Below are 26,400 nucleotides of genomic sequence, written 5' to 3'. Positions count from 1 at the left end.
CAGTTCCTTCCCCTTTACTTTTTGTGTAGCTATTATAGGTTTTTGGTTTGTGGTTACCATGAGGTTTATATACATGAACCTATATACACAGCAGATTGCTTTAACCTGATAGTCACTTAAGTTCAAACACATTCTGAAAACTATGTTTTTACTCCCCCCAACCCTGTTGTATGTTTTTGATGTCATACTTACATCTTTCTATTTTGTATACACAAATAACATTTACTGTAGTTATACTTGATTTTACAACTTTTGTCATTTAACATTCACTTTTTAAGTGACAATCCACTGCCTTTACTATATATTTGCCTTAGCAGTGAGAGTTTTCCTTTCATATACTTTCTTATCTCCAGATATGACCTTGTCTTCTCCACTTAAAGAAGACCCTTTAACATTTATTGTAAGGCTGGTTTATGAACCAGCTTGTAAGGTGGTGATGAACTCTTAGTTTTTGCTTGTCTGGGAAATTCTTTCTCTCTCCTTCATTTATGAATGACAATGTTGCCAGGTAGAATATTTTTGGTGGTAAGATTTTTCCTTTCAGCATTTTAAATACAGCATGTCATTCCCTTCTGGCCTGTAAAATTCCTGCTGAAAAATTGGCTGATAACGTTATGGGAATTCCCACGATTGTGACTAGTGTTGCTTTTCTTTTGCTGCCTTTAAAACTCTCTTATCTTTAAGTTATGTCATTTTAATCGTGATATGTCTTGGTGTGGATCTCTTTGAGTTCATCTTTCTTGGGACTCTCTATGCTTCCTGGAACTGAATATCTCTTTCATCCCCCAGATTAGGGAAGTTTTAGCCATTATTTCTTCAAATATATTTTCTGCCCCTTTCTCTCTCTCTCCTGCTTCTGGGACCCCTATAATGTGAATGTTAGTATACTTGATGTTGTCTCAAAAGTCCCTCAAACTATCCTCATTTTAAAAATTCTTTTTTTCTTTTTTTCTGTTCAGTTTGAGTGATTTATAGTACTCTGTATTCTAGATCACTGATCTGTCCTTCTGTATCATCTAATCTACTGTTGATCCCCTCTAATGTATTTTTCACTTCAGTTATTGTATTCTTCAGTTCTGATGGATTCTTTTTTCTATTTTCTAACTCTTTGTTGAAGTTCTCACTGTGTTCATCCACTCTTCTCCAGAGTTCAGTAAGCATCTTTATGATCATTACCTTAAACTCTTTATCAGGTAGATTGCTTATCTCTGTTTCATTTAGCTCTTTTTCTGAGAGTTTTTCTTGTTCTTTCATTTGAAACATATTCCTCTGTCTCTCATACTGCCTAATTCTCTGTTTATTTCTATGTATTAGGTAGGTCCATTACATCTCCCAATCTTAGAAAAGTGGCCTTATGTAGATGTCCTATGGGGCCCAGCAGCAAGCTTCCCTATGGCTACCAGAGCCAGATGCTCCAGGAGTGTCCCCTATGTGGACTCTTTGTGCCCTTTTATTGTGTGTGAGGCCAACTCCTGTGGGCACACTGGTGGGCATGATAGGCTCCCCAGCACTGTTGGCTGTGCAACCTGTCAGCATGCAAATGCTACAAGTTGCATGATTGCTGGTAGGCTGTGCCGGTCCCCAGAGCTAATATGCTAGAGGGAGGATTCCAATATGGTGCCCTCCAGTGAAGGTGTTGGAGTGGTAGAACGAGATCACAAAAATGGCTGCCGCCAGCATCTCACTTCCGGGGGGAATTCCAGCTGCCTCCTGTCTCTCAGTGAGGCTCTCCAAGATAAGCAAGTGGGTCTGACTCAGACACCTGTCAAACTGCTGTCTCTGTGCTGGGACTTGGAGCAAGTAAGTTTCTGTGCACACCTTTAAGAGCAAAGTCTTGGTATCCTACAGCTCTCTGGCTCTCCCAAACATAAGTTCCACAGGTATTCAGTCAGACATTTTGGGCACTTGTATTCATGGTTTAGGACCCCCAGGATGGGGAGGTGGATGTGGAGCTTGACCCCTCAGTCCTCGGGGAGGATTTCCATTGTTGTGATTTTCCTCCTACTTAAGGACCCTTAAGTGTGGGTCCTGACAAGACCACACCTCTGCCCCTCCTACTCATCTTGTTGTGGTTTCTTCTTTATATCTTTAATTGTAGAGTACCTTCTCTGTTAGTCTTTAGGTCGTTCTCAGAGACAGTTACTCTGTAAATAGTTGTAACTTTGGTGTGCCGTGGGAGCAGGTAAGCTCAGGGGCTTCCTACTCCGCCATCTTGATCGCTCCTTCTACGTCATCCTATCTTGTCAACACCAATGTAGGCTGTAACCATCTCTTTACCAAAGAAAATAATGTATGTGTAAATGCTCTATAAATATTAAAACCAGTTGAGTCAAAGGTATTGTTATTATCAGGATTCCCGATGTTCATTCTTAAGAAGCTAAGGAAAAAAAAACCTTCTTAGGAATTAAAAGTGAACTGAAGCAAAGTATGAGGAACAATATAGACTTCAAGGAGAATATTAATATTGACTGTATATTCTTATTTACCATGTTATCATGCTTGCTAATACAATTTGGTTAAATAAAATATTTCACCAGCATTGTCTGCCAGAAATAACAATTTAACCAGTATAACATAAATGAAAAATAGAAGTAAGTACTTACTCACAACACCAAACTGTCCCCAGAATAGAAGTATAGCCAAAATTGGGAAAATAACAGTGAGGATATTTTCATTTGGAGAAAACCATGAAACTGGGAAAAGAGAAAACAAAAATCACAATTAACATTTACTATAATCACTGTAGCTCCTGCCCATGAATAGTAAACAATATATTTTATTGTGGAGATGGAAAATAAAAACAATTAATTGAAACTTTGGTCTTAGGGCTTCCCTGGTGGCGCAGTGGTTCAGAGTCTGCCTGCCGATGCAGGAGACAGGGGTTCGTGCCCCGGTCCGGGAGGATCCCACATGCCGCGGAGCGGCTGGGCCCGTAAGCCATGGCCGCTGAGGCTGCATGTCCGGAGCCTGTGCTCCGCAACGGGAGAGGCCACAACAGTGAGAGGCCCGCGTAACACCAAAAGAAAAAACCAAAAAAAAAAACCAAAAAAGAAAAACCAAAAAAAAACCTTTGGTCTTAAAATAATTAAGTAACAAATTATATATATAATTTAACTTATACAGCAAATTTTACTTATGAAACAAGAAACTAGTTCTTTAAGTGCTTTTCACCACATTTTCCCTAACCTATGACTTCTGGAAGGAGGTAATATGGTACAGGAGCTTAGAACAAGGTTCTGTAGCTATAGCGCCTGGTTTGAAATCCAACCCTAACTTACAATCTATGTGATCTTGGACAAAGTCTTAACACCTCTCTGTTCTTCAGTGTCCTCATTGTTACACTGGGATAACTGGACTGTTGTGATTGTTAACGAAGTTAATACATGAAAAGGGCCTAAAACAAATCTTGGCACTTACCAAGTACTCAGTAAACATTAACTTCAATTATTATTATGTGCTCCTACAGTGAACACCTGTATGTGTAACATGCCAAGAATTTACCTTAAACCAACAATGAAGTCTTTCTGTAAAGACTTACTCAGGGTATCAAAGTGTGGAAGTTGTACAACTGGGTACCTTCACCTTACTCTGACTAAAACCAAGACGGATGTGAGCCCTGGCTTTTCTCAAACTTACTCTGGAATAGAAGACGTATTTATGAATAATTAGGCTTCAAATGATTGTTTAGATATAAAGTAACATGAGGGGCTTTAGGTATTAAGTGGTTTACAAGTTACCTAGAGAATGATAATATGAAATGATTTGTTCTATATAAAGGAAATTGTGATTTTAAGTCTTCAGAAAGATTTGTTGAGAACTTTTGAAAAATTAAGTTTAATTGCATCTTATCAACTCTTAAGACGATAATTTTACCTGTGAAATTTCTTTTCTAACAATAAAGCCAAGTAAATGCACTGAAAGCATTTCAAAGTTTGCCTGTGAAGAGGGAATGCGCTGTGCACATTTTCAAATCTTCCACTGCTCTGCCTCTGTATCAGCATGCAAGAAGACTTGTGGGATTTCATACAGTAATACTAGCCATGCGTTTCTTGTGTTAGCTTATAATGTTAAGCTCTGGTAAATGTTCACAACAATCCACAGAATATAATATTATGAATTCTATCTCACAGATATTGACTTTCCATAATCTAGCATTTTGCACTACACATAGTAGAGACTCAATTGGTTTGTTGCTGAAGGTTCCGATAGTCAAAAAATAGTGAGTGAATGAAAGAGAGTTTTTTGGGGTTGGGGGGTGGATGCTCTCATGGTTGCAGATCTCTACCAAGAGACAGATGTCTTCAGATACTCTGAATTCATATCTTAATTTCCAACTGAATTACTGAGCATCTTCCTATACCAAAGAAAACCCATTTCAATTCAGTCTAAAATCCTACCAGGAAAAACCTTCATGAATCATCTTTAGTTTTTCGTATCTAATGCCCAGAGGATTTGGTAAAAGCTCAATGATCTAACGACTATTCTTAACCTATTTTTCTCTACGTGCTTTATTATTTTTTTTGAGTTGTATACATTAACTCCTCAAATCCTCACAACTATTACATGCCTCCTATCATTGAGGAAACTGAGGCCTAGAGGATTAAGGGTCTTAAGTATCTTAAATCTTCATGTCCCAAACTGACTCCTGAAACTCCTCCCCCTACTCCTTCAGCAAACCTACCCTCTCAGTTTTCCCCATTTCAGTAGTGGTGACCCCATTTCTCCAGTTGCTCAAGCTAAAAACCTTGGGGTCATCCTTGACTCCTTGACTTCTCTCACATCTCACTTCTGGCCTGACACTAAATCCTGTGGTTGCTACCTTCAAGATACAGCCAGAATCTGATCTCATGTTCAACATGGGCTGACAATGAAATGTTCTTTCTTCACTGGCCTCCCTCCTTACACAACAGAACAATCTTCAACAGTCTTAGCATATATTAATAGAAATCTACCAGTGAAAATAAGAACTGTGTTTGACCTGGTCTGACCACTCATTTTTCACTTACTACACAAACATTTATTAAAAGCCCACCGTGGGTAGCGTACTCTTCTAGGTACCTGAGATCTAGCAGTGAATAAGCCAGGTGGGGCTACCGGCTTGAGGAGGGGGAGGGGCTGAAGAACAGACTCTCGTGGGTAGTAAGGCCTCATGGGGAGAGGAACTGGCTCTGAGCCTTGGACTGGAAAGAGCCTGCCATGTGAGGACTGGGGAGAAGATATGCCAAGGAACAGCAAGTTGGAGCAACTGAATGATGGCCAGTGTAACTAGAATTTAATGATACAAGATAAGATGGAACGAGATTGCTGGGATTAAGAACTCTCTAATTACCTGTTACCTCTCTCTAATTTGTTAAGGTGGGGAAAGTCTTCTCAGCTTGTTAAGAAAGTTTGGATTTTATTCTATAAGCAATGAAAAGTGATCGGAAACCTTCAAGTAGGGAAGAAATGTGACCTGATTTATTTAAAATCTTCTTTGGCAGCCTTGAAGGGAATGGATTATAGAGAAGCAGGACCTACCAGAAAGTTAATGCAGCCATCAGGTAGTAGCAGGAAGGTAGGACACGGCCCACAAATGCAGTCCTGAGCTCAGTTTTACTCATCAAATTTAAAGACATAATAGGGAATCGTCCCAAAGGAAAATGACTAGAATAGGGATGCTGAAACCATGAGCAATGGCTGAAGGAACTGGGGATTTTTACCTTAGAGAAGAATAAACTTGGAAGAGAAATACCATACCTCCTAGTGAGTGAGAAATTGCAGGGTTGCAAGTTTTAGCTTGACTTCAGGAAGAACTGGAACTGCCTGATAATAGACTAAAATCCTCTGGGCAGTAAAAGTCTCTTCCTGTCATGCGCTTAGGTAAATATTTGACTGGGAGGGGGCGGGTCCGCGCGGGCCTCCAAGCCGCCCGCCCCTCAGCAGAGAGGCCGCAGCAGAGAGGTCACAGCGAGAGGTCGCAGCGAGAGGCCGCCCCCCAATGCTTCAATCGCCGGGGGTCGGAGTGCCGGGCTGCACCGTGGCCTACTGCTGGCAGGAAGGGAAGGATCGAATCATATTTGTGACCAAAGAAGACCATGAAACTCCAAGCAACGTGGAGCTGGCGTTCGACGACCCCAATGATCCGTACGAGGAGCACGGACTGATCCTGCCCCACGGAGACCTCAGCTGGAACTGCCCGTGCCTTGGGGGCATGGCCAGCGGGGCGTGTGGGGAACAGTTCAAGGCGGCCTTTTCCTGCTTCCACTGCAGCACAGAGGATGTCAAGGGGTCGGACTGTGTAGTCCAGTTCCGGGCCATGCAGGAGTGCATGCAGAAGTACCCGGACCTCTATCCCCAGGAGGAGGAGAAGGAGAAGCCAGCGGATCGATTAGAGTAAATGGCTGCCTCTGAGGCCATCACAACAAAAAAGAGGAGGGGTCCAGCTGATGAAGGCCCCGGGGCGCGCTGGGCTCCAGACTCCTTCAGAGAGGACGAACCTCTCCAAGAAAGTGTCTCTCCCTCTGTTGTTCTGTGCACTGTACTCTACAAAATAACGTACTGTGCTGATCAGGGGTCTTGGCCCCTTGACATATACACTGAAAAATGGGTTGTGAGTATGTGTCTCTCACATAACCTATCAGCGAATGTAGCTGCCACTTGTGAATTCTCTTCTCATATTGTCCTGAATTTTGCCTCTTTGAAATAACGTGCTGAATAATCTCAGCAACCCAAACTCATTATCTGGGAGTGTCTCTTGTGAGTGAGCACATTTATTGTGATTCCTCGTATCCCTTTTAGTAGATTTTATACCTAGTTGGAAAGCGAAAGAGAAACATCTTCCTTTAAAGATGCTGGAGCGGGGCCATTCCTTGTAGAAGAGGCAGGATGATCAGCCCTTGAGTGTTTGACCAAGCGCTATGCTTCATTTCTGATATATTTTGGTTTCCAGTTTGCATTGAGCTCCAGGTTTTCTACATTTGGAAAACAGAGCTTTGTACCCTCTGAGTGACTCCCTTTGTAAGTGAAGAGAAAGGCTGTTTATTTCTGTTCTTGTTATTCCCAAAGTCCTGGTTTGGGGTCTGTGTTCACATTGGCTCTGTCTCGGCCTGTTCAGAGACAATGTTCTTGAGAGGTGGGAACCTAATCATTGCCAAAGTAGCACCCGAGAGACGAAACGGTGTCAATTAAAAGGAAAGCATGATTTTTACCTGAAAGAAAAATTTTTTTGAATGACCGACTACCTGGGGTGTGATAGAAGTAATTCAGGAATTACATGGGCAGATAGACTAGATGACTAATAGCTGACTCTATACCTCTATGCAGAAATAATAATAGCTATTTCAAAGACAGAGGGTGGGATTATAGAACAAAAAATATTATTGTCTAAGTGATTTTTAACTGGAGCTTATCAGAATTACCTGGAGTTTATCCAAATGCCACATACTCTCCCCTTTCAGCTTCTACCCCAATAACTGTGTGTGTGTGTGTGGGGGGGGGCAGGCGTGGGGTGACCCACGAGTCTCTCAATTTAAAATCACTGCTGCATCTCCCTGCTGTAATTTGTCTTCTCTCACTGACATGAACATGTTACCTCTCTCTAATTTGTTACGGTGGGAAAAGTTTGAGGATCACTGAATTGGATCTTTGAGTAGCAAATGAGATGCTAGGGAAAAACCCAATGTTTTATATAAAACTATGTATATGCCCATTAAGCTACTGATTTGTTAGAGTAATTAGTACTGTCAGACGACTAACTCTTTGTCTCCCGAGGGGAGAGGGAGACAAGATACTTCTCTAAGGTCCCTTTCAGTTCTGAGTTTCTATGGCACTAAGAAAATAAATTAAGCTTAAAATGGACTAAGAACAATATTAGATATTTTTCCAGTCCAGGATTAAGAAAGACGATCCAAAGTCAGCCAAACTCTTACTCCACCCAAGCTACGTCTGACAACTATGCCCATTATTCTCCAATTCCTGGTCAGGTAGAGTGGCTCGCAGGAAAATAAACTTACTAGTGGAAAGGCAATGAAATGATACTAAGAGGATGTGGTCTGTGGATAAGTGCTTACATTTTGCTTCCAAGTTTAAACATTATAAAAACCTAGGACCTCATTTCTCTTATCATTGTATACAAAATGGAATGACCTGAAAGAGCCAAGGAATCACTCTCATCCATTAAGCGTACCTCTCCTTCAAATATATACAAGCTATACCTCCATGCACAGAGAACACGTTTCCACAGAGAATGATCACGATAAAATTTCTGACACTAAAATTCAAGCCAAATTTTTACTTGACGCTTCAGGACTGTGATGGGTTTTTTTTTTTTTTTTTTTTTTTTTATGTACTGACTTGGCTAGGGTATAGTCCCCAGTTATTTAATCAAAGCCAGAATTCTAAGGTAGCCCCCAAACACCCTGCCCCCTGAAAGCAGCCTTTTTAAATTCCCTCCCCTGGAGGGAGGGATGGGACTGTGAATATGATGGATTTCATTCCCGTGATTATATTGTTTCATATGGCAAAGAGATTTTGCTAAATGTAATTAAGGCCCCCAATCAGTTGACTTTGAAAGAGTGATTATTCTTGAGGGAGAGGGGGCAGACCAAATAAGAACTTAAAAGGGTTTGGGATTGTTCTAGCAAAAGAAATTCAACATGTTCGAGAGGGATTCCACAAGAGGAGGATTCTCCTTAGCTGGCTTTAAATATGGAAGAGGCTGTGTGGCAAGGAATGGGAGCAACCTCTAGGAGCTAAGAGAAGCCCCCATCAGACATCCAGCAGAGAAACAGGGACCTCAGTCCTACAGTCACATGGAATTGAATTCTGCCAAAACCATGTGTGCTTGGAACAAGACCCAGAGCTCCTGATGAGAACACAGCCTGCTAATATCTTGATTTTAGCCTCGTAAGATTGGAGAACCCAGTCATACCATGACCAGAATTGTGATCTACAAAGTGGTGAGCTAATAAATGGGTGCTGTTTAAAGCTGCTACATTTGTGGTTGTTTGTACATGCACTTGAAAACTAACACGAGGATCTCAAAATGCCTTCATGTCAACATTATGAACATAACGTATCTCATGATGATGGTAATGGAAATGGCAACTTTGCTAAACTTGAACAGACCTTTTAAAACAAAACCCTAATAGCTTACTCAGAAAAAAGTAAAATTTTAAGCCTCCAAGTTTTTGTATCATTAATACTATAAGTATAAATATTAATAACACATTTTATAACTATTATTATTTACATTTAGTAATCTTGTTGTTTACAAGGTGTTTCCACAGAAACTATATACAGGGGTGGTAAACATACTGGTTTTAAAGACAGACAGATCTAGGTTAAAATCCTGGCTATGACTCTGGTCTTGAACAACTACCCTAAATCTCTCATGCTTCCTCATCTGTTAAATGGTAAGACCTATACCTACCTCCTAGAGTTCTTGAGTTCAGGACACAATATACATAAACTGTCTGGCACATATACATAAACTATCTGTACCCTAATAAATGTAAGATTATTTTACTGTTCTTTTGTACTATCACTTCCTTGAAAGTAGGGATTATGTCTTCATCATCAATGAATCCATAGTGCCTAACATAGCACCTGACACATAGTAGGTGCTCAATAAATCTTTGTTAAGTAAGCAAGATATCTTGAACAAGCCTGTGATGGAAATGGTATTCCCATCTTACAGATAAAAAACAGAGGACCAGACAGGTTGAGTTTTTTTATCCAGATTTTCTTAAACTAGAAAGTGGTAATGTATTGAAAAGCTTTCTAAATTCCAGTCCTGTGCTCTGTCCATGGTACTATACTATATGTAGGCACCAGAGGTATATAAAATCTCATCGAGAGGTATACTTATCTCATAGGTAGTATTTCTAAAATACTGTGCTCCAAAAAAAGGGCACAAAGAATGGCCACTCTTAATTCACATTCTACTAAGTGGAATTCTCTATTACACAATTTCTATTCCTCACTTATGCCTACATTTGTGAAAAAGTACCACATTGTAAAAATGGTTTCTATTGCCTAAATCCCCAAAGTCCCCATGATGGGTAAGTCTCATTATCATAATACATTTGTATTCCACTACAAGAGCCCTGCTCCAATTAACTTTTTGTGCAGAGAGGTTTTTTTTTTTTTTTCCCAGTAAAAAATGGGTACAAAATAATGACATGACAACAGGAGATGCTGGCAAGGATGTGAAGAAACTAGATCACTCATATGTTGCTGATGGGAATGTAAAATGGTACAACCACTCTGCAAAACAGTTTGGCAGTTTCCTTCACTTTGTTATACAGCAGACACTAACACACCATTGTAAAGCAATTATACTCCAATGGAGATGTTAAAACAAACAAACAAACAACTAAGCATACACTTGCATACAGCTGAGTAATTGTACTTCTGGGCATTTGTTCAGCGGAATGAAGATTATGTGCACCTAAAAACCACTATATGGTAGTTCACAGCAACTCCATTTATAACAGCCAAAAACTGGAAACACCCAAAATGTCCTACGATAGGTGAACAGTTAAACAAGCTGTGATATACCCATACCATGGGATACTACTCAGCCAAAAAAGAGAGAGAAAGAGAACAAACTATTGATACAGGCACAACTTGGATAGATCTCAAGGGTACTGTGCTGAGTGTAAAAAGCCAATCTCAAAAGATTACATACTATATGATTCCATTTACATTACACTGTTGAAATGACCAAAGTATAGACATGGAGAACAAACTAGTGCTTGTCAGGTTAGCATGAGGGAGAGCTTTGTGCAAATGAAATAGCTTTATATGATTATGGTGGTAGTTACATAAATATACATATCATAAAATGACAAAGAATATACGTACATTGTACCATTGTCAACTTCCAAGTTTTGATTTTCTTTTTTTTTTTTTTTTTGCGGTACGCGGGCCTCTCACTGCTGTGGCCTCTCCCGCCGCGGAGCACAGGCTCTGGACGCACAGGCTCAGCAGCCATGGCTCATGGGCCTAGCCGCTCCGCAGTATGTGGAATCTTCCCGGACCAGGGCACGAACCCGTGTCCCCTCCATCGTCAGGCGGAGTCTTAACCACTGTGCCACCAGGGAAGCCCCAGGTTTTGATATTTTAGTATCATTATATAAGAGGTAACCAACCACTGGGGTAACTGAGTGAAGAGTACCCAGCACCCCTAAGCACCGCTCTGTTCTATCTTTGCAACTTCCTGTGAATCTATAAGTATTTCAAAAATAAAAATGAATGCAAAGCCAAATGTCTGAGACCTCTGGTAGAATTTTCTACGTTCTCTACAGTGAAACAGTACTTCCTCATTTGAATGGTCCCAGAGTAAACACAGTTCATATTTTTATAGGGTACTTTGAAAACAAAGAAAGATGAAACAATCACACACAAAATTATAAACTTTCTCTTCATCTCAGATGTTGGTATTACTTTCTCATCCATCTTCATTCCATCTTCTGGCCTTTCAAGTCTCATATCTTGAGTTTACCGCTCAGCGACCTACACTACACTAAAAAATTACTGGTCCCTATGCCTTGTTTTTTCATTCCAATGAAGCTGTACATTCCTTCAGAAATTTCAACTAGATATTAGGTTATCCAACTCCAGATTAGACTCCTGATGAAAGGTATACTCTAAAATAAAGAAAAAAAGCTCTTCAGCCCAAATTAATATCAAATTAATAAAAGTTACAGTGTAAGAGAGATTTCTGAGCAGAAAAGCTTTCCAGATTCTGCTAGCCTACTCTAAGCCATCTCCTGCCCTCCCTCTCACAACACCCCAGGCCAGCTTCAGCAACCTGATACCTTCCTTCATAAAACAAACACCCCCAAAACACAATTTACATCTGCAAAGCACTTTGGTTCACAAAGCACTTGTACACAAGGGATCTCATCTGGTGCTCATTAGACTGTAGAATACATAAAAGCAAGTATCTATTTTCATCCCCATTTTAGAGATGAGGTAACTTGACTTGGCAAAGTAACTTCTCCATACCATAAAGGTGAACAGTTAAGTTGCAGAATAGGGGATATAACTCAGATCTGTTGATTCCTAATCCTAAGCAATGTCAAAATATTCTATCAACCTAAACTCCCCATTCCCAACGTGGTAACAGATATTTAGTAACAGTAAATGCGAGAAGAACAGAGGCAAACAGTGGATCCAACTGAACTGATCTGATCCCATTGAAAGCAGAGGTTCTTAAAGTATGATCTAATCCTGAGATCGGTAATATGTCTAGTGATTCTAAATACAGCTTTCAAAATAGGAGGTTGAAATGTACTTCTATGTGGTTGAAGAACTCAGCTGGCACAGCAAAGAATAGAAACAAAGGAGACTTTAAATTTACTCCAGGTAACTACTGCTTTATGCAACTCACCAACTCAAGTTTGTGAAGAAAGGGCAGAATAACGGTGCTATAATTTAAATAATTATAAATAAATAAATTAAGTTGGATCCCTAGCTCTCCCACATCTTGGCCAAGGGAAAAAATAACAAAGCAAGGCTAAGCACAGGAAACCTCAAGGAATCATCTATGATAACCTGATTTTTAATATTCTGATTCTCCTCCTAATCTGTTCTTTCCAGAGGAAGCATGGCTGGGACTTGTCAACCATTGATCAAAGTGTAAGGTTAAAAAAAAGGCAAAATAATTGGAAAAAGCCTTGAAAATTAATCACATGAAAGAAAGTACTTTTGATGGCAGCAAACAGAAATGCAGAGGAGATGACCCCCCGGACTGCTCACCGCAATATAACAGTCCTCAGACAAAAAGTTTGAGAACCACACAATGTACAAATTAACCAACAACAAAGGAGATTTACTGTGAAAAGCAGAAGAGCATATAAGATAAAACTCGTGATCTTAAAGCTGCTAAACATTCCATCAACATTTATTATTAATAGTCTGCTTTTTGATTCAAACGAGTTGGTGGCCCCATGTTACCCCCCCCTTTCTAACAGGATCATGTTGCTTCAGGAGAAATAAAGGGGAAACTTTATAGAAGTCTTACCAACACGATATTTTAGTTCTACGATTGTTTCGCCTTCTCTGCTTAATTCTGTTACTTCACAAGTGTAGTTTCCTAAGACGGCTTCACGTTTATCCATCGTCAAAGAGGCAATGCCTTTTAGTAATTCTGATGGTGAGATTTTTGCACTAGTAAAGATATCGCTGGAATTGGACTTTTGCTGAACTCCATCAAAGATGAAAATGTCTTTTCCTTTAAATTTCCAACTGACATACAATTCAGCGATGCTCTTCGCCTCTATGTTATTAACAAAACATGGGATGACAACAGTTTGATTGCAAACGGTGTATTCTACAGATTTGGTTGTATTGAATATTAGCTGAGCTGAACCTGGAAAAGAGAAATAAAATGGTTTCATTTCATTACAGAATTCTATACTATGAGATTTTACGTATGTTACAAATCCTTAAGATAAAGAGAAATACTTCTATTGTTCACTTAAGCAAGCAAGCAGCTATAGAGAAGAGAAGATGGGCAAGGTTAAAAAAAGAAACAAATTATTTTAATATTCACATGCACAGCTGATAGACAATACTGTACACTTCTTGCTTATTCATTCCCAGTAAAACAAAATATACATTCTCACACATCTTGGGAATAAATTCAGCAACTGTGTTAGAACATGCAGGTGTAGTATCTGGCTTTGGAAGCTTTGAAGTAATCATTACTGTCTTCTGATATATGTAGAAAAATACTATCCTTACTATGAGAAAATTTTAAACAGAAAATAAAACCAAATATTATATTCAGTCTTAACTTCTATACATTCCTCCAAATAGAACTTGCTAAACTGATATGAAGTTTATCTCTATCCCTATGTTGCATTTCCGAAAATGGTGTCAGGCTCTACTGTACTTAAATATAAAAAGTAAATCACATGAGTCACATCACATCTTTCCACTAGGATGGAAAGTCTTAGAATGCTAAGGAGAAAAAAAACATTCTCTATGGCTATTTTCCCATTGCAAAATACAGACAGCAACAGACATTTTGTATGCAAGTATTATAAAAGATTATACACAATTGAATGGTATTTTCCCACTCCCACATTTCACTGAAACTAAGGAACAACTTCCAAATGTATATTACAGGTATCCCTTCCTTCTAGAAACCAAAAACCACCCAAAATAAAGCTAAGATGCAAGTTGAAACCAAGAGGAGATACTGCTAATAAGTAGCATATATTCCATCAACTCTTTTCAATAGGATAAACTACTGGTTGTTGCCTTATAAAAGAGGGATTGAGAAATGCATCACCTTTCATCTAGAATGTGTAAAAATGTGGAGAAATTGTAGTTGTCTTCCATATTCTTCAGCCATTTATCAACTCTTTCATCTAAGTAGTTCCTTGGTGTTTCTCTCAAAAAAAGCACTAACAAATATAAATAAAACCTCAAGTTTAATCATTCATCCATAAGATTTTTTCCTTCATCGGGGCATAGGATGGTATTACTCTAGGAACATAATTACTATTCAATAAATGCCCACTGAATTGAATGCTAGGATGCAGAGTGGAATATGAACTGAACAATGTTCAAGAAGCCTGAGAACAAATCCCATCTCTGTCAATTTTCAGTATGCGACCTTAAGCAATTCACTTAACTTCTCTATGCCTTGGTTTACTCTCTGTAAGTAAGAGGATCAAAAAGGGCTTCCCTGGTGGCACAGTAGTTGAGAGTCCGCCTGCCGATGCAGGGGACGCGGGTTCGTGCCCTGGTCCGGGAGGATCCCACATGCCGCGGAGCGGAGCGGCTGGGCCCGTGGGCCATGGCCGCTGAGCCTGCGCGTCCGGAGCCTGTGCTCCACAACAGTGAGAGGCCCGCGTACCGCAAAAACAAACAAACAAACAAACAAAAACGAACACTGGGCTGCTTCACAGAATTGTGGTCAGCAACACAGGAGAAAATATATTGGCAAGTGCTCTCTAAACAATACTGTGCTATAAATATGTAGGATGATACTATAAAAACTAAGCACTATACAGCATTTTAATGTAATGTTCCAGACCTTCTCTGACTGGCAGGTCTAAATTGTTACATTTCTGGGAATCTGCAGTCTGAATCAATCCCGTGGGCCTCCATAGCTCACCTCTCCCTAGTTCTTTATATTTCTAGCCACCCAAATATCAGGAAGCCCCAGGCAAAACCTGGACTTCCAACTGCATTCTTCAAAACCTTGGAGTTGTAAATTATTTCCCCTGAGAAATAAGCATTAGTGGGAGACTACAGTGTACAAGGAGAGAAGAAAAGTGGCTATGATGTTGGAATTAGAAAGGAAAGAAAGTGTCAGAAAATATGGTCAACGATTTTGAAATGGACAAAAAGATTACCGGGAGTCCTTTCAGCGGAGTGCTGGGCACTGTCTGAGAGATGCGAGTGCTGGGCACTGTCTGAGAGATGCTTTTGGAATATCTGATTCTATAGGGGCCTGTGCATTTTGCTAAGACTGGGCTGCTTTTACAACTTTGTAAGTTGTAGAAAACTGATGGTAATGCGAATGATTCAGATCCATAGAGATACAAATAAACTTTGTTCTGCCATTGATTTCCACCTGGTGGAAGAGAGGAATTTAAACAATTACATTTTAGGGGCTTCCCTGGAGGTCTAGTGCTTAAGACTCAGTGCTTCCACTTCAGGGGGCACGGGTTTGATCCCTGGTTGGAGAACTAAGATGCTGCATGCCTTGCAGCGTGGCCAAAAATTTAAAAAAAAATTTTTTTTTAAATTACATTTTACTGTGCTGAGGACACTGACCAATTTTGCATTTGCTCACAAATTCATTTCACCATTCCTAATTTCCCATATGTACATGTGTCTATTCTTCGAATTCTCTTTTAAAACCAAGATGGTTGTACCGTCTTGCTGGTTTGCTTATTAATGTGAAATAAAAACTTTGACACATGTTCATTTTATATTTGTTTGAGTCAAGATTTTACCTTCTAAAAATTATCCTTTAATTAAAGAGGTACAAGTGAAGAGCTAAGTTATCCCAGCGATCTTTTTTAGAAGTGGTAAGACCGCTTCTAAGTAAGTAAGAAGCAGTCAGCAAGCACTCCACGATTTCATAACTTATGTTTAGAAAACGAATTTTCGAAAGAATACAGAAAGCACTGATTACACTGTTATTTGTTGTCATATTAATGCAAATATTTTTATAGCTGAAGCAATTTAAGTAGAATAAATGCTGTCAATAAACTTCAAAGTGAAATTGACCTGGATAAACTATAATTTGAATAATCCTTGCACTAATAATTAATAAATATAGTCCAAAAATGTTGCTCCATCAGCTGTTAACTACAACTTCATCCTCTATAAACATTTGTTAAAAAGCTATTAAGCAGTAAAATTATCTGATTTGGTTTTTCTCTATTTTGCCTACTGCCTTTTGATGAAACAGCAGAGTGAAGAAATGATCTAAAATAGAGCAAATAAAGGATCATATAGATAATTATCATGAATAAGTAAGTTCTGAATAATCAAGAAATGCCTACAGCAGTCTAAATCAGATAGAAATTGATAAGTATAACCATCAGCCATGCTAGAGTTACAGATAAATTAACAAATGAAATGAGAAAATTAACTTATATCAAATGCCAAAAATATTGGACCTTACAACCTCTGTGAATACAGACCACCAACTCAAACCATCTCATAACACAGTCCTCAAAACAGCTGCTATACACTTTCAGAAAAGGCTTAATACATGATACTCACAGTACACAGGTCTAGGTCAGAAATGCTAACATGCAGCAAATGTTTATTGAGAATCACCTGATCTGAAACACTGTGACAGGATGTGGGGATACATTAATGGAAAAAAATGTATGAATTATCTTTAAGAAGCTTAGAATTCTCACTTGGGGGACTGACACATACTTTTTATAACCCAAGGTCATAAGGGCTGTCCTTCCTGAATGAAGTGCTATGGATGGGCAGGAAAGTAATCAGTCTTACGGATTTCAAGGAAAATATTTGTTGGGTCTTCCCTGGTGGCACAGTGGTTAACAATCTGCCTGCCAATGCAGGGGACACGGGTTTGAGCCCTGGTCGGGGAGGATCCCACATGCCGCGGAGCAACTAAGCCCATGTGCCACAACTACAGAATCTGTGCTCTAGGGCCCTTGAGCCACAACTACTGAGCCTGTGTGCCACAGCTACTGAAGCCCATGTGCCTAGAGCCCGTGCTCCACAACAAGAGAAGCCACCACAATGAGAAGCCCGCTCATTGCAACAAAAAGTAGCCCCCGCTCACCACAACTAGAGAAAGCCCACGCACAGCAGCGAAGACCCAACACAGCCAAAAATAAAATAAAATAAATAAATTTATTAAAAAAATAAAAGAAAATGTTTGCTGCTACTAGGGGAACAACAGAAGATTGCCATAGACCCTGACCATTTAGGCCTTCAATCTTTTATCGTTTCACATGTTCCACATAAAAGTTCTCTCCCGTGTAACAACCCTGAAATCACTCTCCTTTTGGAATAGGTTATCTTATACTCTCTGAAGGAGCCCTCTCTTCCTATTTCAAGTTGAGTCCTCCAGATAAGAAACCAGAAGCTTCCAATACTTCCACCTATAAATTTTCCTGCTACCCCAACTATCCACACCTCTCTTCCCCTCATTTCCTCCTCTTCAGAAATGAACCCTGTCACCTGAGAGCTAGTTTACATTTCTGCCCCACGCTCATCAATCTCCTCGAGAACTTTCCCTCGTTGACTATCATCCTCCGACATCCCTCAAGTTCATTTACAGTAGGTTTAAAAAAACTTTTGTAAATGCTTGAATATTAGCCAACTGAAAAACAAAATCCCTTGTACTTGTCTCTGTTTCCTAGCATCCTAGAAAGATAACCTACATGCATTTCTTCACCTCTTATTCACTTCTTAAATCTCTGCCACCTGGCCTCCACCCTGGCCTTTTTCACTACAACAGCTCTTGCCAAAGTCACCAATCATCCCCTGTGAAAACGGAATGCACATGGTTCACTCTCTATCTTGACTTCTCTACAGTTCTTGAGCCAGTGGGCAGCTCCTTTCTTGCTCTTGTCTCTTGGCTTCTACGTCTCTGGATTTCCTCCTAGAGCCTTCACCACCTCGTGGCAGCATTTTTTCTTTATTGAAATCTATTCCTTGACTCACAATAAATATTAGGTTCCTAAGGACTTCCTGTCCAACGCTGCCCCCCACCCCTCCCCGCCCCAGTATTCCCCCTCACTCCAGGTTTTAACTACCCACTCATTTTATTTAACTAGGCCTCACCTTTCTCCTTAACTGTAGACCTTGGAAAGCCAACTGGCTGCTATGTGTTTCCACTTGGATGCACTACAGTTACTTCAGAGTCAACATGTCCAAAAATCTATTTACCCTCTGCCTATCTTCATTCCAAGTCCTCACTTCCCTAAAGTGTTTTCTATTATCCACCAGTCAACCAGACCTGGACCTACGAATCACGCTGGATTCTGGCCTCTCCTTAGCCATGGAGAGTTCTTGTTAGGCTCAGCCTATTTAACAGTTCCTAAATCCAATGTCTGTTGTATGAATTAATTAGACATTCATCATTTCTGCCTTGAACTATTGCCATACCCTCCTAACTAGCTCCCTGCCTTCAGCCTCAATGTTTCCCCATCCCAGCCATGTATTTTCCACAGTTCCCGAAATAACTGTTCCAAATGCAAATATACACTCTTTTGCCTAATATACTTTAAAGCACCCGCCGCCCCCCGACTTTCAGGCTAAATTCTAAGGGTATTAGCATGGAATACAAACTAGGTCCTTCAAGATCCTGTCCAGCTCCACTTCCTGTACTCCCTCATTTCCAAACTAAGCTCCAATCATAATGACCTTGCAATTCCATGGATATGCAAATGCACTCTCTTCTCCATGCCTTTCCCCCCACACACAAGCTGTTCCCCAGCCTAAGGAGGCCTGTACCTTTCACTGGGTGTTCAGGTAAGAGCACAGACTTTGGAGTCAGACCTTGGATGGTGACTTAGCACTTTCTAAGTGTATAACCTTAGGCAAGTTACTTAATTTCTGTATCTCAGTTTCCTCATCTATAAAACGTGAATATTGATAGTGTATACCTCATAGAGATTTTGTTAAGATTTAATCAGATAAAGAACATGGAGTTCTCATTTCAGTGCCTTTCACGTACACAGCAAATGTTCAATAAATGGCAGCTACAGTTCACTAACTTTGGCTCTTCCTGAAAGCACGGTTGAGATGTTCAATCCTGTCCCCTTCGTTGCTACTACTCAACTGTATTCATCCCTTCTTATTGCTCCCACTGCCCCCTCTTCAAGTGCTGTCACTGCATTTACTATCAAATCTTGTAACTACTGTTTTATTTTACTGATCCCTCCTTTAGGATCAAAAGATAGTAATGCAAGAACCATGTCTTCATTTGGTATCCTATGGATCTAACCCAGGGTCCAGCAAGTAGGACTTAATACATTTCTTCTGAATGTAAAAATTTAAAGTATGAATCCCAAGAAAGGAAAATCTAAACATCATATCAGGGAAGATTCACTCTTGTTCCATATTTCAGAAGAATCCTCCACTGTTTCTTACTTCTATAGACCTGATTACAGTATCGTGAAGCTACATATTTTAATGAAAAATCTAAATCAAGTCAGTTGCAGATTGGATGGAACAGTTCCTTTAAAATTACTTGTAGTGTCTAAGAATGCTCTTCCTACCAGGTGGTGTTTAAACTGGGTCTGGAAGGAGAAGTAGGAATGTTATAGAAAAGTAAGAGCTTTCTAGGCAGAGTACACAATGAGTACAGAGGAATGAAGAAAGAGAATAACCACAGGCTGGTGATTATTCAGGTGAGCTCTAGGAAAGGGGGCTGGAAAAGATGGTTAGGAAGTATTGTAAAGGCTTCCTTGAATGTCATGCTGAGGAGTGTGGAGTTGAAAACACAAGCAGTAGCAAACCACTCAGACTTATTTACATTAAAAAACAATAATACAGCAGTATGAAGGGTGAATTGCGGCAGGAAAGGAGATGGGAAAGAAGATACATTAAGAGATCACTGCAGGAATCCAGGCAAATGACAACTGAAAAGAAGGCAAAAAATTACAGTAAAAAAACAAAAAAGGAAAATCGACATAAGTCAGATGTGGGAGGTAAAGGAGAAGAAGAAAGAAGAATTGTAAAGTTGTTAACTAAAAAACAAACAACCGAATACAAAAATGGGCAGAAGACCTAAATAGACATTTCTCCAAAGAAGATATACAGACTGCCAACAAACACATGAAAGGATGCTCAACATCACTAATCATTACAGAAATGCAAACCAATACTACAACGAGGTATCACCTCACACCAGTCAGAATGGCCATCATCAAAAAATCTACAAACAATAAATGCTGGAGAGGGTGTGGAGAAAAGGGAACCCTCTTGCACTGTTGGTGGGAACGTAAATTGATACAGCCACTATGGAGAACTGTATGGAGGTTCCTTAAAAAACTAAAAAAAATACCATATGACCCAGCAATCCCACTACTGGGCATATATCCTGAGAAAACCATAATTCAAAAAGAGTCATGTACCACAGTGTTCATTGCAGCTCTATTTACAATAGCCAGGACATGGAAGCAACCTAAGTGTCCACTGACAGATGAATGGATACAGAAGATGTGGCACATATATACAATGGAATATTACTCAGCCATAAAAAGAAACGAAACTGAGTTATTTGTAGTGAGATGGATGGACCTACAGTCTGTCATACAGAGTGAAGTAAGTCAGAGAGGAAAAAACAAATACTGTAGGCTAACACATATATATGGAATCTAAAAAAAAAAAAATGGTTCTGAAGAACCTAGGGGCAGGACAGGAATAAAGACGCAGACGTAGAGAATGGACTTGAGGACACAGGAAGGGGGACGGGTAAGCTGGGACAAAGTGAGAGAGTGGCATGCACATATATACACTACCAAACGTAAGGTAGATAGTGGGTGGGAAGCAGCCACATAGCACAGGGAGATCAGCTCCGTGCTTTGTGACCACCTAGAGGGGTGTGATAGGGAGGGTGGGAGGGAGACACAAGAGGGAGGGGATATGGGGATTATGTATATGTACAGCTGATTCACTTTGTTATACAGCAGAAACTAACACACCATTGTAAAGCAATTATACTCCAATATAGTTGTTAAAAAAATTAAAAAGTAAAATAAAATAAAAATAAAGTTGCTAGCTAAAATATCAATAGTATGCATAACTAGTTAGATTGTGGATTAACTATAGAGAAAAGAGATTTAGGGGTGAATGTTCTTTCAATATTTAATAGGCTGAGTATTAAAGGTACCTGTGGTGCAATGAAATGGAGATGTCCAGTAGATCCCAGGATATATCAATTTGGATTTAAGAAGAAAAGTCTGAGCTACAAAGACTTGGGAAATACCAAGAATATAGGTGGTAATTGAAACTGTGAGCATAAACAGGATCACCCAGAGAGTCCTTGCAAAGCAAACAGAGCAGGTACCAGAGAATAAAGTGTTGGCGAATACCAATATTTATGGAGCAAATAGTTAAAGAGGAGCAAACCAACGATGTGGGAAAAAGAAGTGATAGAAGTAGGTGAGGCAGCAAAGAATGCCACTGCAGACACCAAGGGTCTTAATATGGACAAAACAGATGTCAAGCAGGATGAGTAAAAACAGCCTCTAGAGAGTTAAAAATTCACCATTAGCTTCTTTACCTGCAGCAATGTCAGCAGACTAGGGACTCGGCAGTATAAGAAAGCAGAGAAAGAAGGCAGTAATGGAAAGAGCGTGGAGCCTGGGACAAGGCCAAGGTTTTTTTGGTTGTTCTTCTTGTTTGTTTTTAATATGGGGTGAAACTTGAGCATGTCTGCTAGCTAAGACAAAGGAATCAATGAAGAAGGAAAGATCTAAGGTTCAAAGCTTAAGGATCAAGGTGATTAGGCAGGTCTCCGAGATGGTGGAAGTGAAAGAGCTGTAGACAGGGGATCCTTTCCTTGGAAAGTGAATAGGAACACTTCTGACACTGGGTGAAGGAGGAGAATGAGACGAACGTTGCCTAAGATATTATGGACAAGTTTAGTAATGGTGGGCGGGAAGTTGAGAGAGTCCACACCACACATCACTATTTTTTGCAGTAGAGTAGGAAGTTAATTATTTGCTTGGAATGGATGTTCAGGATTGGGGTAAGAAGCCCCAGCAGTCACTAAGGTGAATGAAGCAAAGCTTGTTGAGTAAAGACGCCTGCAAGAAATGAATCCTACTAATATTTGCCATCAGGCTTGGTCTCTGGTAGGAAGAACTGGAGTCTCAAACTGAACTGGGTTAGAATTAGAGTCAAAAGGAGGATTTAGTCAGATCTCTCCTCAACAGAAACTAAATAAAGTCTGGGGTAAAATGGAGGTGTCCACACCTGTTTAGTTCTAACTCAAACTAATCTCCCACTCGATTTCAAAGTGGCCTCATAGGAACAGAAATGGTCAACCTAGAATTATAAGGCCCGGGGCAGTTTAAAGTCAGTAACATCCAGAATTACAGCCTGATCAAGCACTTAAAATATATTAAGTATTACTGCAGTATAAAAACAAAAAATCCCTTCTCTTCATAAACTACACTTTAAGTTATTAAGAGGCATACAGTCCGAAATTTGTCTGTATGTCCAAGAGGGCCTTGCAAAATGCTTAGAGCATAACGTGGGCTCACACTTGCTTGAAACAGGAAAAGCAATTTTGATAGACCCTGCACTTGCCAAATCCCTTGCCTTGCTTTTTAACCTATAAGTATGACATGTATTCAAATATGCACTTATTCTCCTAATCTAAATCTTAAACCCTGGGATTGACCAGATTCTGAGTCTTATACAACTGCTCCATGGAGATGGAATAAAATATTCAGAGCAGGGTGTAACTTCTAATTCCTGTTGCAACTCCATGTAACCACAAAGAGGGAAAATTCAGGTTCTACTGTCTTAGTCTAGGTATATCAGAATCAAATTTCCTGGGTGCTCTATATTTTTTTTACTTTATTACTACAATGAGTTTAGCAAAATTGATCCTACACTATCATTCTTGTTCTTTTATCATAGAAGAAATATCGGCACTAGTACATAAAGTGAAAGTTGCTTTATCACAACCCAAGAGTGCACTATATTATGCTGAGGCACAAGATATAAAAATATAGAAATTTTTCTCTTGTATAAAAAGAGAAAAAAATTTTCTCTTGTATAAAAAGGTATGACAGCAAAAACCTAAAAGATGGGTAAAATGGTTATATGAAAATTACATCACGAAAAGAACATAAATGTATAGTAGCTAGAGTTGAATTAACATCAAGGAATGCAAACTTAGTTTTAATAATGCATTTTGGATTTAGAATGTTTATCAATTTTGGGAAAACCACCTATTTTTCCTCTTTAGAACCTGGCCTTTCAAATTTCCATTAACAATTCAGTGGCAAAGATAAAACATCTGCCAAAATACAGATGACAGCATGAGCAAATGTCCTAATGGTAGGCATTTAGTGTAATGCTTTAGCATACTGCCTCTAGACTGCTGGGCGGACCCGGAAATAAGTACTTTTAAATAGGCATTTACTTCCTCAAAATGGCAAATTGTGGTTAAAAGTAATATATTCTTGAGGAGAGAAGAAAACATTTTTGTTTAAGCAAGCCAAATGACTACTAGACTTATGCAATAAAAATGTTTTTTTAATCATGTGTACCTTTGATTTTAAAAACTCACTTTGAACAAAGAAAAATCATTCAACCACTGATAAGACAGTTCACATCACTGTCCTTATGTGAGTAGCGTTTTATTTACCAGTTAGTGAATACCACTGAAACTGCTGATGTGCTTTTAAACAATGTATAATTGGACATATGGGGGAGGGGGGAGGAAAGGAGAATAGTAACTCATTCTACATCTTGTAAACCAATAAAGGAGGTTGTATTTTTCCTGTAATTAGAAGGAATGGGCATTTTAGACAATTTCCTTTACTACAAAGATCAATGGAAACTGTAGTGGTTACCAGGAAGTAGCATTTGATTAACAATCATTTATAAATGAAAATGAAAGTAAATCAAACCTGAGTACAAATAAACATACAAATCCATGACTTCCTTACTCATTTTAGAATCTAATTTCAGTCTCCCAAATACTTTGGTTTATAACTACTTGTGTTCTGAGACTGTTAACATCTCTTCATACATGTTCTTTTAAAACTACATATTAAACACACATGCATAAAAATCCATTGTATCCTATGACAAACACTATCCCTTCCTGTTTTATATTCATCAAATGCATAATGCCTCTGTTTTGTTTTTTTTTCAGGTTATTATTAACTAAGTACAATGAAATACCATAAATTCTGAATTCTAAGACTCTGTAGGGACTTGAGCACACTACTATTGTATGTAAATGAGTGCTAATTATATGTGATCATACCTATTACTAAAAGAGGCCTAACCATTTCTATCCCCAAAAGTACCAATCTAGCGCTTTTTTCTAATCTACTTGAAAATAGGACCCCGTTTTTAAAACAGTACATGATTTACACTTTTTACGCTTCAAACTAGCTTTGAGACCAACGGTCTGAATTAGTAATATTTTATTACAAATTCATAATCGGGTTCAATATAAGGCTTTCTGATCATACAACAGGTTTCTGATAGCAGTATTATTTGAGCTATAATGATAGTAATGGGCAGTAAGCCGTTAAGAATGATAACAGAAAACACTACCTTACCTAATATCAACCCTTCAGGTAACAGAGATTGATTATTAGCAGCTCCAACATTCCAGGCGGCCTCAGAGTGAGGAAAGAGAGCTAAGCCGGGACTTAAGGGCATTTTGGAAATAGCTTGAAGTCACAAGCCTTTATGAATGGCACAGTGAGGCGAATAACCCGTTTAAAATGTAATTAACTTAGCATTCTAGAATAAAATGTAACAACTGCTTGTTACTGTTACTCCAACTCAATTCTGAATTTTACAAAAAGTTCACAAGAGGCTCTATAATGTGAAGTGTGACAGGCACTGTACAGCCACGAAAATTCCCATTCCTTCCTCAGTTGTTATAGACGAAGCACACGTTTTAAAAAAGAGAAATGGATTCCAAAAGCTTGGGGGGCCAAAACGCCTTTGGCGTCGAAAGACACTAAATCTCACTCTGCCGCAAATATGCTTTGACTAGAGGTTACTGTCTTCATACTTCAAGCGAAATCTGGATTACTTTTAAAATGGTTCCCCTAAAAAAAGTAGGAAAACTTGAACGTGCAATTCGGACTGTATTAAAGTGGTTGATGGGGCGTGGGAGTAGCGAGAAAGAGTTTCCATCCAGGAAGCTTATATCTAGGGTATTAAAAAAAAAAAAAAGGCAGCCAGAAGAATCTTCTGATTAAACGCTGGGCTGGAAATGAAACTTAACTGTGTCCTTTACGTCCCCTTAACTCCTATGTTCAGGTGGGAGGACAAACAGGAGAAATCCCTTCTTTCAGACTTCGCCAAAATGCGCACTTGCATCGCATGAGGCTCGGGCCCTCCCACTCTCCCTCCTTCAACCCCAAATGCGTTTAAAGCACTGAGGAGGGTGCGAAAGAGGGGGGACCCTAACAGCTGCCAACCCCTCTCCTCTGATCGCGCCCTTTCTCTCTACAGCTAATTTTTGCGCGAGGTGCACGGTTTGGAGTCTTCCTCAGTGTGTGCATCTGGAGGTGGAGAACAGGGGAAGATAAGCCCCGCTCTCACCCAGGGGAAGAGGAAGAGGAGGCAAAGGAAGCAAAGAAGGGGGAGCAGATTACCCGCGGGGCCCTCCCACGTCCGCACCCCGGGCGTGCAGGGCCCGCGTGCCCCGCGCCCTGGCCACCCTCTCCAGGGAGCCGCCGGGCCAGAGGGGGCGCAGCCCACACACCCGCGGGGGCGGCGAGACACTAGCCGCAGAGCCAAGAGCGAGTGACCACTCACCGCAGCGCGCCGAGCCCAGCAGCAGCAACACCACCAGGGGCCACATCTCCGCCCCCGCCGCGGGGTCGCCGCCGCCGCAGGTGTCTGGAGCAGGCGCCGCCGCCGTTACAGAGAGGACCAACCGCCGCCTCCCGTCACAGTCAGGACCGGGCGCCCAGGCGGCTTGGCCGCGCGCAGGCGCGCTCCCGCCGCCCCACACCCGCTCCCCCTCCCGCGCGGGCCGCGCACGCGCGCTCGGCCTCGCCCCCGCCCCGCCGCGACTGCTGTTAACGCGTCGCCCTCACGACTCGCGGCCTCCAGTTCCCACTCCCGCCAGCTCCCCAGCGGTGGCGCGCGGCGGGCTTCCCGGTCACGCCCTGCCGCCCCAGTCCCCCGCCCTCCTGTCAGTGTCCCCGAGACTGAGCGCGTATTCCCACGGTCACC

General features: G+C 40.4%; 1 protein-coding gene and 1 pseudogene across 3 annotated transcripts in view; one reads left to right on the top strand and one right to left on the bottom strand.

Annotated features, from left to right (window-relative positions):
* CD47 (CD47 molecule) overlaps positions 1-26,186 on the bottom strand; it is a 54,475-nt gene extending 28,289 nt beyond the window's left edge. For 2 of the 3 annotated variants that reach the window (XM_019922533.3, XM_073804262.1), the window contains exons 1-3: positions 25,978-26,186; positions 13,010-13,357; positions 2,604-2,693 (exon numbers count right to left, since the gene is read on the bottom strand). In XM_019922533.3, the coding sequence (XP_019778092.1) occupies positions 2,604-2,693; positions 13,010-13,357; positions 25,978-26,023 (484 nt within the window). In that variant the 5' untranslated portion in view covers positions 26,024-26,186. Of the gene's footprint in view, positions 1-2,603; positions 2,694-13,009; positions 13,358-14,284; positions 14,307-25,977 lie in introns of those variants that run through there. The other variant, XM_033855857.2, reaches the window with a different exon arrangement.
* LOC109547843 (mitochondrial intermembrane space import and assembly protein 40 pseudogene) lies at positions 5,945-8,962 on the top strand (annotated as a pseudogene).
* Positions 26,187-26,400: the final 214 nt, after the last annotated feature.

This window comes from Tursiops truncatus, chromosome 4, assembly GCF_011762595.2.
Source record: "Tursiops truncatus isolate mTurTru1 chromosome 4, mTurTru1.mat.Y, whole genome shotgun sequence".
Lineage (NCBI taxonomy): Eukaryota > Metazoa > Chordata > Mammalia > Artiodactyla > Delphinidae > Tursiops > Tursiops truncatus.
The sequence above is the reverse complement of the archived record's forward strand: the minus strand, read 5'-3'. Positions and strand labels throughout refer to the sequence as shown.